This window comes from Epinephelus fuscoguttatus, linkage group LG15 (genome assembly GCF_011397635.1).
Source record: "Epinephelus fuscoguttatus linkage group LG15, E.fuscoguttatus.final_Chr_v1".
NCBI lineage: Eukaryota > Metazoa > Chordata > Actinopteri > Perciformes > Serranidae > Epinephelus > Epinephelus fuscoguttatus.
Window position 1 is genome coordinate 20,873,138 of NC_064766.1, and position 17,652 is coordinate 20,890,789.

The following is a 17,652-nucleotide window of genomic DNA, read 5'->3' on the forward strand; positions in this document are numbered from 1 at the left end:
AAACAAATTCATATCATGTTGAATAAGAACGGGAAATGTGTGCCAAATTTTCCTCAACTGAGTTTTTAGTGTGTACAGCACCAGATTTAGCACTCAGACAGATGTTGTGGTTCTCTGCGCCATCTAGTGGACGCATGTAAACACTGCAGGAAAAAAGTGACAGCAGTCCTAACATAAACATGTTGATATATAAATCATAAATCATAAACAAAGACAAAGTTCTTGATTGGACAATTTTATTTTCTCAGGGACATTTATGAAGCCAGAAGGAAGATCTGTTTCTGTTATTATCATACACAATGTCAAAAAAACAATGAGTTTATTTTCTGATCACCATCACGTCAACATAAAGCACACACGGTACCAACTACACTCACTGAAAGCCTGGGGTTTGGTGCAGAGCCTGGTTTACCAAAGGAACACTGGGGTTACATCCTGGTTTTATTAGAGGAAACCGTCGTAAGGGCAAAGACGATCTTGCCGCTGTGTGACACCTTTGGGAGGCCAGGTCTGGATTATATTACAGACAATCCAATTCCCCCACGTTAAGATTCAACGTTTATACTCATTCAGAACTCCACAAGAGGGTCGGGGGGGAATTACAGGAAAGGTTTGAGAGGATTCACAATAAGCCATGGTCTGTCATCTTAAACTTTGGAATGATGCATCAAGAACAAAAAGTGCTGCCAAATGTGTTTCCATGCAAGCAGTCTGTGCCCATATCAACTCGATTTGTCTATCAGCTGGCAGCCAAAGGTTCAGAAAAATAATTTATTCACCCCGATTACTGAGTCAGCATCAGCAGGAAACGGCTGAAACGCTGCACTGCCACCAGCTGATAAAAAGTCCATGGAAACTTTGATGACAAAGATTTAACGATGGCTCAAATTTTTACCCACAAACAGGGACTGCCTTTACACACACACATTAAGCTTCTTTAAGGAATGTTGGAAATAACATGGGAACGCGGACTTGAAGGGCTTCTATTTTAAGACTTACATTCAAAACAAGACATTTGAATAAAAAAAGAAATGTGAAGATTTAAAACTCTGTACCCATGACGCTGTTTGATTATGTGATGGAATCCGTACTTTTGGATGCCAGAACACCCGAGATAATATAAAATTGAAGCCAGAGGACGAGTTTGTACATCGTGTTCCCCTCTAGTACGACGATGGTGATGCCACAGCAAACAGTAACAGTTACTATGGAGTGTAATGTAATACTATTAACTGAGGGACTCCTCTCTTTCCTGCCCAAGATAAGGTCATCACTGTTGCCTTGCAAGTTAAAAGAAAAGCTTTGGATATCCACAATCTTTCGCCTTCCCTCCAGACAACACCGAACAATCCACTTTCACATCCAACTGTAAAAACTACTGAAAAGAAACCTGGTTAAAACTTAAAAAACAGAGGACACTCTGGGGTAAACAAGGAATTCATGGCTGGCAGCGATGTTCCAGAGGCTTATTGGTCTCAAATGCACACATCTGAGTTCCATAACATTTTGGGAAACTAAGGAAATGAATGACAGGGTGACATATTTAGAGCAGATCTGCTGCTGTGATCTGACTCTATTTGGCCTCCCAAAGAGCATGACCAACTCCCCAGTGACCTTACTAATGCTTCCATGTCGGCACTCCAGCTCGAAACGTCACAGACCCTCTGTCATTTCTACAGCAGGAGGCCTGACGAATACTGTATTTGGGCTGCTGCGTGGATTAAGGACCACTTGCTTATTATGAGCAAAGAACAGTTACAAAACAAAAAGTGACAGACCAGGCTACAGTAATAAACAATGGTAAACACCCTCATGCTTCACATGAAAAAGAAAAATCACGTGTCCAGCATACACACACACACACACACACACACAAGTATTTTCAAATATCTGATGTCATTTTTAACTCATCATTCATCCAAGAGTGGTCAGAGACAAGTGACATTGTGAAAATGCCCCCAACTTCTATGAAACTATCCATAAGTTTTGAGAGCAAATCGATCAGAGACTACAGACTGGCTGGTGTCAGGAAACAGATCTGAAATCAAATGGTGTACATTCTGTTTGCTATACTCATCGACCTGAACTGTGGGAGAGACGCAGGGTTCGCTCATTTATGTCAAGAAATGCAAACCGAACACTGGCATCTGGTGATTTGTTCCCACTTCTCTTATTCAGCATTGATGTTTCCCTCAAGACGAGGCAGTCTGGTGTGCACGTACCACTCTCTTGCATAAATGATGGTTAAAAACAATACCAGGCAAATAGAGACATTTAAATAATTTACGACGTATTTACACAATAATCCATCTTATTTTCCAGCAGTGTCTTTGCATCTTCTCAGTGTGTGAGTGCGTCGTCTAGTCACCCATCTTTACTTTCGATGTCTGTGGGAGAAAAAGACACAAGATATTTGACTTTCAAATATAGAATCAACACTTCAACACAACGTAAATCAATCTGGAGTTTTGTGGGAGTAATTACTTTCTTTTAGAATGACATTTCTCAGAAGTCTGTAACAATGGTTGACAACAAAAGACCATTGTTACAGACAGAATCCACGGATAGCTTATTCCTCTGAAGAAGAAAGACAGATTGTGAAGGCACAAAAACCAGCCTGTCTCATTCACCTGCAGAATGGCTACAATGACACCAAACAGGCCGATGGCGCTGCCAAAGATTTCCACAATGAGGATCTTGACAAAGAGGCTGGCGTTCTGGGCGTCCGCCAGCGCTGCTCCGCTGCCCACGATGCCGACACAGATGCCACAGAAGAGGTTGGAAAAGCCCACAGTCAGACCAGCGCCGAACATGGAGTAACCTGAGAGGACGGAAATCAAATGAGTCAGAGACCTCCGCCACTAATTCACAGTGGGACTGGCAGCAGAAATCAAATTCCCTGTCAAGGCTGGAAACAGCCAAGTAAGAGTTGGTGATATTGAGTTTGACTATTACAGTCTTTCTCTTTTATGTTAAAGAAGTATTTCACTGTTGGCAAGACAGCCTTTTAATAAAACTCAGATGTCTATGCAGTAAAAATATGGAAATACTTCTGAAATTGGTGCATGGCCCTGGAGGCAGATCTGATTCGACATTGGGAAGAATATAACCACTGTATCTGGGGCTCTGTCGGTGAGGGCTCGGTGGAGAAACCTCGTGGTGTGCACACACAGGTTGTATTGCAGTTGGCAAGACTCCCACTGACAGAAACACACGTCGCCAGGTATGAACACTTAAAAGATTACGATAGTCTCCGCAACGCAAATTCAGGGTGAAAATCGTGTGATGTGAACTAGGCTTTAGTCGAACCAGACCAATAAGCACTCCTGCTGGTGGGTGACATAAGCCAAACATATCGGTTTGAAACAATGGTGGCAGGCTGGCAAAAAACTATCTTGTATTACAGTTTAACAGTAAGTTAAAACATGGTTTATATCTACAGTTTGATCTCAATTTTTTGGTATGGTGCCCACTTCTTGTTAACAAACTCTCACTATTACAGCTAAAACAGTAGAACATAGAGTTTCACTGAGGGGCGAGGAGGGATATCTAAGCACTGGTTAGATGGAGGGAGGTTTACAACAGTTCATGTACACATTCAACCCACAATGTTTTGATGGTTAATGGTTAAAAAATGGTGACATGCCCTTTAATACATGTTAATAGGTCTGTCAAAATCCATTTCATGTTGAGCAATCCATATTTAATAGCTTTTTAGACTGAATGTTGTACGTATCTTAAGATTTTCATAACTGTTTTCAAACATAAGTAATGCACAGAACTTGTAAACAAGACCATATCAAGTAATCAACTTATATCACATTATGATATAACCTTTTTCCAACTTGAGATGTCACCATCTACATTGAATTAATGAATTAATATGTGTTAAAAAAGAGAAAAATTCATCCTGAGTACTGCAGTTTGTGTTCCAGGTGCCATTTCATGTTAAAATCGTTGACATTTATCTGTGACTTTATGTCTGTTTTCTTACCAGCTTGGTAGTTCCTTGCCCCGATGGTCTCAGGGGTTGTTCCAGTGAAACGCTGTACAATGACAGAAATCATTTTTAGAACCAAAACATCCTTACTTCACTGTTGAAATCATATTTAACGTCTTTCTGTCGCACATCTACAGTGCTTGAAATTATTGCTGTGTTGCTTTGCCCCTGTCTAAAATCCCCTCCTAACACAAAATGGATAACTGCACAGTTTTCTTGATCATAAACAACAAAAAGTCTTGTGATTTACCTCCGCCATGTTGCTGATTACAATGGCCATGATGATCCCATAGATCGCTACAGCTTCACAGAAGATGATGCTAAAGGGAAACATCAAAATGCAAACACAAAGTCAGAGAGTTGATTTGGTTTTTAAAGTGGTTAAAAACAGTGAGTTAAACTGCAGCCAGTTTAACTCACTGGCTACACTGACAGTCACTCACGCAGGCTTGTTCAGTGGTGAAGTGTTGGGAAGGTCAATGAGAGCAGGACTCTCATCATTTTAAAATTTTTAGTGAGAGTGTATTTATTTGGAGTACACTGGGCATATTATGTAGATATATAACACTTGTGTGAAGCTGCACTTCTAATTTGAGGTATTTACAGATGTTTTGATATTGCTCTCTGGTATTAAATAACTACGACATTCTCAATGAGGAAGGCAATTGGCAATTTTAGTTTTTTTAGCCCGGTATTTCCACATTTACAGGAGGCTGGAAATTATTTAATTAGTTAAATATGATGATTTTTTTCAACTACCTTTTTTGTTTAGCAGTAATATTCAAGGACATTCAACTGGACAAATGAAAAATGAACCTACCTGACCAGATTCTTGGTTTTGATCCGTGGAGCCTTGACACCACCACCAATGATGCTTGAGCCAGTGATGTAGATCCCCCTGGAAAACAAAAACAACAATCAGCACAACATCTATAACATGACAGAAAAACAAAGAGTAAGGAGACGCAAAACCAAAAAAAAAAAAAAATAAATAAAAAAAATAAAAAAAATTTACTATCCAAGTGTGTTTTGTTTTTGGTTTGGATCGCTGGTCAGTATGTTCATTGCCAGCATGATTACAGAGGAACATGGTGGAAGGGTGCAGCATGGGCCAAGGAAGAACTCAATACATTTTGAAGCAGAGCAGATCTGAATCATGGGTGGACACACAATCATTTTTCACTTTCTTTTTTTGCAGTCTGAGTGCCCCTTTAATATGGCCATCAGTCAGACTGCAGTTAATTTTAGCTTTGAAAACTACTAGACTAACAATTGCTTGAGATACTCATTGTCTCTTCTAAGATTCATAATTATTTATGAAAATAGCGAAAGTTTGTTACAAATTTTTGAACTAATCAGCTACTGATCAGAGAGCAACTAAGGCCCTGATCACACAGAGTACGTTTTAGGAGCTGGAGGCATCTTATTGTAATCATTTTTAAAAAGAATTAAGCTTTTTGCTCACTGTTGCGTCGTTCCACGTCTCACATTTCTGTGCGCTATATGCCTGACATTTTTGCCGAAGTATATGCACTATATACTATACGACTTTGTGACTATATGACCATACAACTTGAAAAAAACGCAGTTACTACAATCTCATTAGAAAACGTGGCGAAGCTCCTGGACCAACTGGTGGTACTCCCCGTGATCCATCCTCTTTTTTAGAGTCTCATGTACCCACACAGATCTCCGTTTCCCTGTGCCCAACACAGTGTGTGCTGACTCTCACCCTCAACCAGAGCTACAGCGAGTACCCTCTGCCTGTCCAATTTAATAACCAGCTACTAGGACTGTGAAATAAACAAAATTAATAAACAGCAGATTGATTACACAGGAAGGTTAGGATAAGAAGGTGATGGGGTGGTTGCCTGGCAAAAATGAAAAGGAACACAAAGTATTTTTGTTACTAGTGGCATTTATTTAAAAAAAAAAAAAAGTCTAAGTCAGTTTTTTTTTATTATTATTATTATTATTATTATTTGTACATGCGCAAACACCCTGTCAAAACCCCTCTTTAAAATCTGATTACCCAAGGTGTGTGCTATCACAGTGGCAACTACAATAAAAACTACTAAATGGATATTACTTAATGAAAACAAATATCGAACAGGATGCAAAACAAGCAGGGAGCTCTCAGTAAAATAAAACCTAAAATATAATTTTTTTTGGATACTGGAAAATACAAGACACTTACGACAAATTTTAATTGACATGGGACGTAGCATGTCTGGGCCTGACACACCAGGCCAACAGCTGTTGAATGGTTGACTGTAGTTGTAGCTGACTGTCCTGCACCACTGGCTTTAAACCGCCCTTATCTGCAGCTGTTCAGCCAATACTTCTGACTGAATCTGCATCAAAGGAAGTCAGTTAGAGACTCTCTGACTGTTCATGCAGGTGAATCAATGATTTCACCCATTAAGAGGCGGCTTCAGTATATTTTCCATCTCTGACCTATCTTCATCCACACACAAAAGACCAAGGATTAAAAACAGCAGCACAAAGCAAGGCCAAGCTTTTCAGTGCCAGTTCCATTTTTTAAATAAGAAATATTCTCAATTTATAATTCAACCATATAACCCATAAATATAAAGATTTAGTGGTGTAAAAGAAGTTAGCTGGTTTAATATGGCCGTCTCTCTGCAATGTTCTGTGGAGGACATCAATCTAGTCTACATGCACCCTGGCAGGCTGCAGGCCTTCAGTTTCAGGCTTTATGTGTGTTCAAGGGCAGCTTTTAACACAAGATGTAAAACGACATATGCAACAGTCAAACTTTGCCAGTGGAAGTTTTGAAGTCAACCTATTATTCAATTTTCACTTCATGGTTCGGCTCAACTCAACCCACTTTTGGTACCAGGTGTTTCTCTCCATGTCATTTTCCACTGCAGATAGTACTCCATCAGTGTGAGCGGGATTCTCAGCTGATCGCCAACGCAACCCCGTATGACACTGCTTTGAAATCACCTTTAACAAGACACTCACTAAAGCCTTTCATCAGCAACCAAACACAGTTGTACAGCATAGTGTACATTGTGTACACAGTAGTTTTAAGGGCTGCCAGTTTTAAGAAATCTTTAAAAAAAAATTGCAGTCGATATTGACGGTAGCTTGGCTATTTAAAATTGGCAAAATTGTGCAGGATGCTCTGTCTTGTGCAAGTGACAATTCTCTCTGACCAATCAGTGGTCTGCAGTGTTTAACTCCATCTCTAACTTCGGCAAAAATTCAGCGGTTAGTTTGTCAGTGCTCCCTGAAGCCAATTATAGAAAACTATAAAAAATAAAGCTCAAAAAGTGTTTTCTTATAACTGAAATAATAATATCAAACTCTCAGAACCTAAACGGGAGCATAACTTTATCCAAAAGATACTCAACTGTGGTCCTGTGTCACCATATCTAAGATTTTCCAGTTCCACATTTTTTACATGATGTACTTTTCCAAGTGTTACAAAAAAGAGGAAATTACTGTATGAAAGGCCAGTGCATTTTAGGCCTTTGAGTACCACCACCCTTGGCTTACTAACACATCCAAAATACCACTCTAAACTGTGCTCCTTGTTGCATACTCACCAGGCTGCTCCCACCACTGACAGAGAGATGGCCAGGCCAATGCCCAGATTGGCCCACATGAAAGGAGAAGTCTCTGTCAGGAACCTGCAAGCAAAGAGGACAAGTAAAGTGTACAGGCAGCAAAACATTAATGTATTTGTTGTGAACCATATGTTTCCAAAGTGGTAAGGAGATTTGGTTTTCTTCACTTTCTTATGCATCATGTAAGTATGTTATAATCTATATCATCTACAATATTAATAAGGACATATCCACAAAAAAGTTGCCACTGGCAAATGTGACGCCACATATCAGCCTAATCACTTGGCCACTACTTCCTTTAAACCAGGGCCACACCAGAAAGTGATCCAGACTACTGGTAAAATAAACAAAGGTTAAGTTTAATTGCAACCTTGTATTCTGATGTTTACTGCAAGGCTTAGCTCACCTAAAAATGTGCTAACCGTAATTTAAACGATAAATTTTAATGCGTAAGCAAAGTTGAGATAAGTCTCGGAGGGCAAAGTTACTTTTATTATCTTTTATTCTTCCATATAATAAAACCAGCTCACTTACACACTCGTGTGAAGACATGTTAGTGCCACCCTCTCAAAGACAAGGGCAGGCCCTCAATCAGTCACAGCAAAATCAAAAGCAATACTAAGCAACAGTACTTTGCTGCATTAAAGAGCCTGAAAGTAGTGTATAAGGGCAGTGTGGCAGTATTCTTGTAGTTTTGCAATCTAGGAAAAGTCAGTGTCCTTCTGTTACTGTAATACTGTACTGTCTGTTTCGGCAACTATTTCTCTGTAAAGGGAATACTATCAGTAACACTCAACTGAAAAAGTGGACCGACAATTACTTGTTATTTTAACAACAGGCCAAAACTCAAAAAAAATAAATAAATTAATAACCATACATGACAAAAAAAGCAGCAAATCCTCACATCTGAGAAGATTCAAACAACATACGTTTGGCATTTTGGCGTAAAAATTACTGAAATAACTAATATACAAACAAAATAGTTGCTAATTAGAGTTCTTTCATTCATACTCATGTATATTTTACTGACAGCTTGGGTTGTCCTCTTTGGGGAAGTGTTTGAGTCAACTATTAAATAGTGTTTTGTCCTACAGTTATCCCAATCGTGCTTATTAACCTGCAGACAGTAGCTATATATCAATGTTGCTTACCATGCCACATCAAAGCGGAATCCAAGGTCAAATATGGTGTAGCAGATACCTATGAAAACAAAGTTATTGAATTAGATGTGAAAGTGAACAAAGGTCAGCCAGATGTATGTTTACAAGTAAGCTAGGTATATATGTGTGACAGGGCCCTTTAGTACAGACATTTACAGCATGTTACTGCATCTATAAGCGTTTCCCCTGAACCATGTGTGAAGTGAGTGTCACATTTATGTGCTACAGTCATGGAGAGAAGCTGTAACTTAAGTGTGATAGCTCAGTCTCACGTGAAAACTGCTGCAGTTCCTGTTTGGAACCGTTTCACATCTGACAGCTGTGTACACGAACAGCTAACCGGCTAACGTTAGTTTAGAGAATTTAAACGCTTTAAACTATTGAAAGAATAACAAACCGAGACCCCTTCGTAATTCCTATCAAAGAAAGGCTGAAAGTAGTCCGCATAAATTGCAAACACTGTTGTAAAACGTTTGAATTGCTGACGTTTCCTGCTGCAAGCTGTTAGCTTTGAGCTAACTGACGTTAGCTTAACGTTAAGTAGTAATATACGCTAGCGACTGCTAACTCGCTTCGCTTGTCTTTAATGTTAATTATAATACACGGACTATCGATTATGTTAGGGTAACTGTGTTTTGACGTCTTAATTACTACGCTCAATAGATAACAGCATCTCCAATTTGCAGTTTAACCTACAATAGTAGCTAGCAAGCAATATGGAAAGAGTCGCAACCACTCTCGTCCCATGATTTAGCCAGGTCCCATATTGTAGCTGTCAAACGCTACAAACGCGCTTTGCCAGGGAAAAAGACCGACTGGCTGCACTGTTATTGTTGTATACGTCTGCAAAATATGTGATTACATTAATTTACTGCAAAATTCTGACAAATATCCAAGGGAAATATAACCTTACCGACGATAAGTATGGTGCTCCAGAAGGCCAAAGTGACCCCCGTGTACAGAATAGCGTGTCCGTTCATCATCCACTCTAGCAGCATCTATCCGGCGGTGTAACCTGCTGTACAGCGAGATAACCTCGGCTCAAATATTTAAATTTGACGCCAGTAAGGCCAAGATAGCGAAATAATGCTGTTTAGAGAAGCGCTAACAGTCAATGGAGGAGACACAGCATCAAAAGGAGAAGCTGTGCGGTGTCAGCTGATCCAGCTTGACTAGCATGTGACCGGGGACTGAGGACTGCGTACGGTTATTTCCGATTTCTTCACTTTGCTGAAACGATTTCGCTGCAACGGCGTTAATGCAAATGTTATTTATTCCTTGTATGTTACATGAACAGTTTTGTGGGTTAGGCTTCACAAGCACTATACATAGATTGAAAAAGCCAAGTCTTGAGTCTTGTCTAGAGACACGAGTAATATAACCGAACGCGTCCCGGTGAGAGCTACCTGCAATGCGTGTAATGGACGCTAGATGTCACCCTTGTAACTAGTTGTGTATAAGTAAAAACTTAAGAGACTTTAATTGTTTATTAAATTCACGTTACAGTTTCATGAGTAATAAGTTCATTTACAAAAAGATATTTATATTCTTTAAATATTCCCTGCGCAATTTCCAAATGCCATTTTAACCAAAACATAATGTTGGCTGTGATGAAAAGGTGTAATGGTGTGTTTTGTACTTATAGCTGGTGGTACTTACTTTAGGAATTTCCTAATATATTGTTGGTAGCAATTAACAATGTGAAATAGAAATATAATATCAGGCATGTTGTTGTTTTTGTTATTTGGTCAAAGTCCTTGAATGATATACAGTCATATAAGTCTTTGCAATAAGCGGTACACAGCAGTATATGGTCAATGAGGTGCCACACTTTATGAGACACTACATAGAATTTATTCTGTGGAAAAACACACTTGAAAGATCCAAAACTGAAATGGATCAGGCTGCAAATTAGCTCTCAACCTGGTTGGAAAAAATGTTTTTGATTTAGTCCATCAACCAGAAGAAAGTTCTGAGCAACCAAGGTTCAGGTCCCTCTTTCAAACAGGCATTTTCACTATCCTGTATGTAATTCAATATTAGAAGAGAGACAGAAAGTTACCTTGTCTTTGAGACAGGCTACTTCAGTAATATATATTTGTACAACTCTTTTCATAGATGTAAGTCGCAAAGTGCTTCACAAGGGCATTATATAATGAGAAAGAAAACATAAAAGACAAAGCCACGTACCTGAGCCACGTACTTAGAAGTGCAAAACTTTTGCACAGTACATACAAAAAACTGAAACAACATACTTGATTCCAAACTAATCTAGAGACAACTACTTCAAACTTATCCAATGTTATCCAAGAAAATGACACTGATATTGTTTGTTTGACACTCCTGTGGACTTGAAAGTGAAATAACCATATTTTTGTTTTAAAGCTGACATTACACTATATTTTATTCAACACTTTGTCTGCCATTTTCAGTCACTTAATTCATCTTTATGTAGCTTTTTTTTAGTTTATCTTTTTATTTATTTATCTATTTTTTCTCTTTTCTGTTTATTCTTTGAATGTCTTTTTGTTTTTGTCTTGTGCTGCTTTGACATTTGAATTTCCCCTCTGGGGGATGAATAAATATCTTACCTTACCATACCATACCATACCATACCATACCATACCTTACCTTACCTTACCTCATCTCATCTCATCTCATCTCATCTCATCTCATCTCATCTCATGGTATCTTATCTTATGTTATCTTATCTTATCTTACCCTGCCTTACCTTACCTTACCTTACCATACCATACCATACCTTACCTTACCTTACCTAAGCTTACCTTACCTTACCTTACCTTACCTTACCTAAGCTTATCTCATCTCATCTCATCTCATCTCATCTCATCTCATGGTATCTTATCTTATCTTACCCTGCCTTACCTTACCTTACCTAAGCTCATCTCATCTCATCTCATCTCATCTCACCTCATGGTATCTTATCTTATCTTATCTTATCTTATCTTACCTTACCTTACCCTACCTTACCTAAGCTCATCTCATCTCATGGTATCTTATCTTATCTTATCTTATCTTATCTTATCTTATCTTATCTTACCCTGCCTTACCTTACCTCACCTCACCTCACCTCACCTCACCTCACCTCACCTCACCTCAGCTCAGCTCAGCTCACCGTATCTTATCTTATCTTATCTTATCCTACCTTACCTTACCTCACCTTACCTTACCTAATCTTATAACTGTTCTTGACAGATTCGTCCAGATATATTCATTATAACATACCTGTTCAGTTTCCATTACTATATAAAGACTGTTTAACATAATGGCTGCAAATCTTCATATCATCTTAGCAAAGTATTACATCCACAAAAAACATTTAATAACAGAAAGCCTTTTTTTAAAAAAAAACAAACAAACAAAAAAAAAAAAACAACTTATAAATGAAATGCACCAAAATGTTCAATTCAAACCAGTATCCTCCTAACCAACCTGAAAGAAAAAAAAAACCACAAATAAATAAACAAAAATAGTTTCAGGGTTATGTTTTGGAATTGTGAAAGTCTAAAAAAATAACCCTGATTTATCTTGGCTAACTAAATATTTCATCAAACATTTTTTAACAGAAAACCTGCATTATAAGAAAGGGCTGTGAAGGTCATCTGAATTTTTTATTTGGTTTGTGTATTTCATGGAGCTTTTGTTGTTCAGTCCTCAGCAAAAACTCTGTAAAAATTTAAGTGCTTCTAAGTAACTTTGCTTCTGTCTTTTTCATTTTTGACCATTATTTCTTTAACATGTCTCTTGAAAGTCTCCCAACAATATAGAAGTGCATCCTGTGCAATACAACAGCTTGAGAAGTTTGATATAGAAATGTCTTACGATGATCCACCAGACGGAGTCCTTTCCATAAGTGATATCCTTCTGTGACTCTTTTCCTCATTGACCTGCAAATTGGATGAATTTTCTTTCTGAGTCTTAGACTCTCAGCACAAAGACATCTGACTTTTCCTAATTTTTAATTTCAACACAGGCTCCTTGCCAGTGTTTCGCACCTCCAAGGATAGAGCCTCCGTCCTCATCTTATTATTCTGGACGACCTGCAGCAGGTTTCATCCCTGACCACAGAAGTCACTCAGCTGTGAAGGTTATTAGATTTGTCTTCGCTTCCATCACAGATCAGAAATTATTTAACAAGGACTAAAAGCCCTGAAGGTCATTAAGTCGGTTTATTCACCGCAGCTTTGGGAGAGATGGATTCTTCTTTATCAAAAGGTACAAACAGCAGTCAGGAGTAACTATTGGTAACCACTGTCTCTCTGCTGTATCTGTGTCTTCTCACACCTGCACTGGCAGAAATTCAGGACTCACAGGGTGAGATCACAGACACTGACTGAACAGTCCAGAGGCAGAAAGAAAGAGTGTAATTCCCCTTTGTGGAGTGTTAAAGGTTATTTTGCTTGTATTCTGCTGTTCAGTGTCATGTAAAAGTGTTCCATGCTCTTTTGATGACCTCGAACATCCAAAAATACAAGGCAGGTTTCATGCCTGTGTATGTAGCATTGATGGATGGACCCCAGAGGGAGGGGATATGTAATGCAGCACAGGTCTGAGCTTTTGTTACCAATGTTCCATCTGTTATTGACTCAAGTACAGCCTAGTTTCATGTTGAGATTATCTTGATGCTGGCCATCTGTATCTTTAATGTTGAAGTCAAATGAATAATGACTCCCCGTGTGTCAAACTGTCACTGCTGACTATATGTGGCTGCCTTAAAAGATCAATACATACACTGTGGTGCACAAAGGGGACTGCCTCAGCCTCTGCACACAGGAGCATTGATCCTGGATCTGGATCTGCACGCTGTGACACATATGGAAAGTAGGGGGGTTTTTTTGTTTGTTTTTTTTAATCACAGAGCTTACACCAAAAATAAGCTGCAAAGTGTTTGAGTGTGGCAGACACAAACACTTTGCAGCAGCAGAATACAATGAATATTTTTTCTGACATGTGAAAATGAGATTTTAATGTTGCTTTCGTGAGGCAGAGTGAGTGAATTCAGACTCGTCGGCCCTTTATACAAGACTATTTACTTTACTCCTCTTTATTATTCATTGTGGTAGTCCTATGTATGTATGTATGTATGTAAGAATGTATGTATTATTATTTCAACACATTCTCACTCCAACCTCATCACATATACGATATGCAAAGTACCCTGGGTGTGTTGGTTGATGATGTTCTGGGACTTCGTGTCAGGTTCTGCCTGTTACATGCATTGTCTTCTTTCAAAATACACTTCGACGATGTGAACCCTGCTCTCTTGGGTGAAAATTAGTGTTTGTTGGACCCATCCACCACCACTCCCACCAGCCCCAGTTGGACTTTTGCCGCCTTAACTTTTGTCCTTAATTGTCCCCTGACTCCACCGGGCACTGCTAAACTGTAGACTGTAGACTGGACTCATTATATATATTACTGTCATTATTATTTTATTATTATTTGTTTGTTTGTTTGGGTTGTTATCTGAGATGTTGGGATCGTAGGGTGGGGGGGACATACAGTAGCTCTTGTAAAGATTGATGCTTTCTTTTTTCTTTTTTCTTTTTTTCTTTTTTTTTTTCGTTTCTATGTGAAGTAGCCCAACTACTCTAGGAGACTATAATTTTGAAAAATAATAATATAATGGAACAAGATGGCACTCAGCTTGTGGTGCTCAAAGCAACAAAAAATACATTACTCAAGATAATCAACAGACCTTGTCGTGAGCAGTTTTAATCGGAACTATTTTCTTTCTACCAAACCTCAACCACCAACCGTATCACTACACAGAAGGAAGCATGCATCTACTGCTAACTCACCTAGATCCACTAAGCTAGCTAATGTTATAGCTCAGTCGAGGAGTACGCCATTAGGGGCCGTACACATGCCACTTTTTTTGCGGCCTCAGAATTAGGGCCAATCCCAATTCCCTTCCCTTAACTTTACCCCTTGGTTTCAAGCGCACTCGCCAGATAGATTCCCCTCAACGACAAAGGGGTAGTGTTGAGGGGTAGGGAATTTTACCTACGAATTGGGACACCACTTCATGCAAATTAGCGTAACAGACCTGTTCACCTATGTCACATGTACTGACGACAGTAGACTCATAAGTCAGTCTTTAGATGCTTTGCTTAACTAAAGACTGATGACTTTCTCCCTGATTTTGTGTTTAGATGGGCGGATACAATTTCAGAGTTTAAAAAAACTCCCTACGTTGCAGAACCAATAGTAAATCTGCAGGGCGGTCCTTCGGTAGCTCGCTGAACTCTTGTGCTTGTAAACATAGTCCGACTAGAAACACGTGTAGTGGTACAAAATGGCTCAAGTCGCTGTAAGTCCTTCATTTCCACAATCTTGTGGACTGAGCACACGTTTGATAAAACGGAGTTAAATCTCTCGGCAACCATTTTCAAGCTCTCTGTGTGTTTGTTTCCTTGTGGACGAGAAAAGGGGGAGCACACATTTCCGGGAGGGCGTGTCCTTTTCAAAAATGCAAGAGGTGTTGCTTTGTTGCCGGCCGTTTTCGCCAGTGTGTTAAACACACTTTAGAAAGGAGTGTCCCCAGACTATCAGAAGGCGGAGATCTCTGATTGTCTGGTGGCGAGACTAAGGCTTCTTGCACGGAGAACTGAATTAACGATTTTCAAGCATTCATATTCTAACTCAACGCTTACAGATAACAATGCATATGCAGAAACATAACGCATTCTGACATATTTTGGAATGTTTGCATCGATGGCTCTCTCATGGAGGCTGGCATCTTCCTGGAAATCTCGCCAGGCTGGATAGTTTCGCAATGCATCCTGGGAATTTCAATCTTCCCCTCAGTTGAGATGGGTTTGTAAGTGTGCATCGCACAGCCCTCCGAATTAAGTGGGGATTTTAAGGGCTGAAAAGCACTTCCCTAAAGTTTGGGACACCCTAACTGTTCGTGGGAACGCACAAAACAAGGGCTATAGTGCTAATTTTGAGGGTAGTGTGAGTACTGGGATGGACGACAAGTGCACTCAAACACTAAAGTGATGCCATTGCGGCGCACGTGTTCCCGAGCACCTATTTTTCACAGTGCAACAGCTGGGCCCCGAGATAAACCAAGCTCAACTTTGGAATGCAGCAGTGCGCACCGCATGTCATGTGACGAGGAACAACCAATCAAAGCCTACAGATACCTTTCCCTTCTTCTGTAAATATCAGTCTGTGGTAAATTTGCCCAGTGTTCAACCTTGCGTTTTCCAGGCGGTTAAAAACATGGCATGTATACGGCCCCTAAATATTTACATCTCACCCTATCATGAACACAAGAGGTCCACGAGTAAATGCATGCTTCCTTCTGAGCAGTGATAAGGCCAGTAGCAGTAGTCATAGCGTTAGTTCCATTACATTGGAGAGAAGGCAGACATCTCTATGGCTGATATCTCCAACACTCAGCAACTTACACCAAAACAATCTAGATGAATAAACAGTGCTACAGGTAAGAGGACAAATATGTATTTTTGGTTTGGGGATGAACTGTCCCTTTAAATTGAACGCAGCTCCTTTCAAATTTCTGGACCAACAAACAGACTCAAAAGCCCTTTGTTAAGCAAACAAATGAAGCCTCAAGCTGTAATTCTCCTCATAAATCTTCCTGAATTGTTAGAAAAAGTGCAGCCTTTCTGCAGAGCAGGACGTCTTCCATGCTTAGCAACAGTTGTTGAATCTGTGAATGTAGCTGATTCTGTGTTTATTTACAAGTGTGGACATTTTATCATTCTAACCCGCAGCTGTTTTTCTCACCTAACAGACCCCGCTGCTCTTTATTTGACTGTCAGTGTGCATTGTGCACCTCAGGCGTCCTGCATAGTAGAAGAAGAAATCACTGGAAAAAGACCCCAGACTGTATATTTCCTCTCACTTTGTACAGTTCTAGGTTTTCATCACAATCTCCACTCATGAACTCAGGCCGAACATCAGCGTGCTATTCTATGCCCTCCAGCTCTAGACCATCAGGAGACTGCTCACTGCCTGAGGAATGCATGATGATGAACCACCTGACAGGAACTCAGAGACTCAGCTCAAACCAGAGCAGAAAAATATTCCTATATATGTTCTGTAAAGTAAAAAGGTAGTCCCACCACAATATTCATATTTAGGTACTATTACAAAAACTCAGCTTGTTCGATCTTTGGACGAAAACTCATGCTTCTCCTTACAGTAGACAACAGTAAAGTATAAAGCATGCACTCTATATGTCTTTAAAAACAACCTGCACATGGGTATGAACATAAATTTTGCATTTCTTTACATTAAGGGTAAAAAAAATTGAATTAAGTAACATGCAGGCACACATATGGACCCAGCTCCAACACATATTGGTCATAAATCCCTTTAACTTGATCCATCTAAGGTTTCATTTCACTTTATTTCTTCCTTGTGTGCCAGGAAACCTTTACAAATTTTTGGCATGCTTGTCTTTCCAACACAATACTTCATCTCCTTTGGTCCTCACTGATCAGCTCCACTTAGTGGCTGTTTGTTTCTTTTCTGTCTCAATAATTCTTTCAGACACACTTGTGATCGAGGTCTATTTAAATACTTGAACTTTAACTGAATGTCAGCATATATAGGGATCGATTTCAAAAGCGGCAGAGATCAATGAAGAAACTAAATACTTTATCCAATGCTGCAGTCTGCATCTAAAATCAAAGCTGAGCCCAGGAATAAATATTCAGATCTTTTAATGTTGCAGTTGTGAAAGGTGGCTCCTATTTTTACTATGTTTACTGTTTGGTAGCTTGTGAATTTCCCCATGGGATAAATAATCTCTCATCTTCATCATAATTTATTAGTTGATTTATTTAGTATTCATTCATTTCCATACCCGCTTATCTTGTTGGGGTGCTGGAGCCTCTCC

General features: G+C 39.4%; 1 protein-coding gene across 1 annotated transcript; it reads right to left on the reverse strand.

Moving 5' to 3' along the window:
* Positions 1–219: 219 nt before the first annotated feature.
* Positions 220–9,941, reverse strand: atp6v0b (ATPase H+ transporting V0 subunit b). The gene is made up of 8 exons (XM_049598329.1): positions 9,670–9,941; positions 8,748–8,796; positions 7,576–7,659; positions 4,821–4,898; positions 4,251–4,320; positions 3,995–4,046; positions 2,631–2,821; positions 220–2,387 (listed from the first exon to the last, which is right to left on the reverse strand). Exons 1-8 carry the CDS (start codon positions 9,752–9,754, stop codon positions 2,361–2,363), a joined length of 636 nt encoding a protein of 211 aa, XP_049454286.1. The 5' UTR covers positions 9,755–9,941; the 3' UTR covers positions 220–2,360.
* Between the last annotated feature and the right edge of the window lie 7,711 nt (positions 9,942–17,652).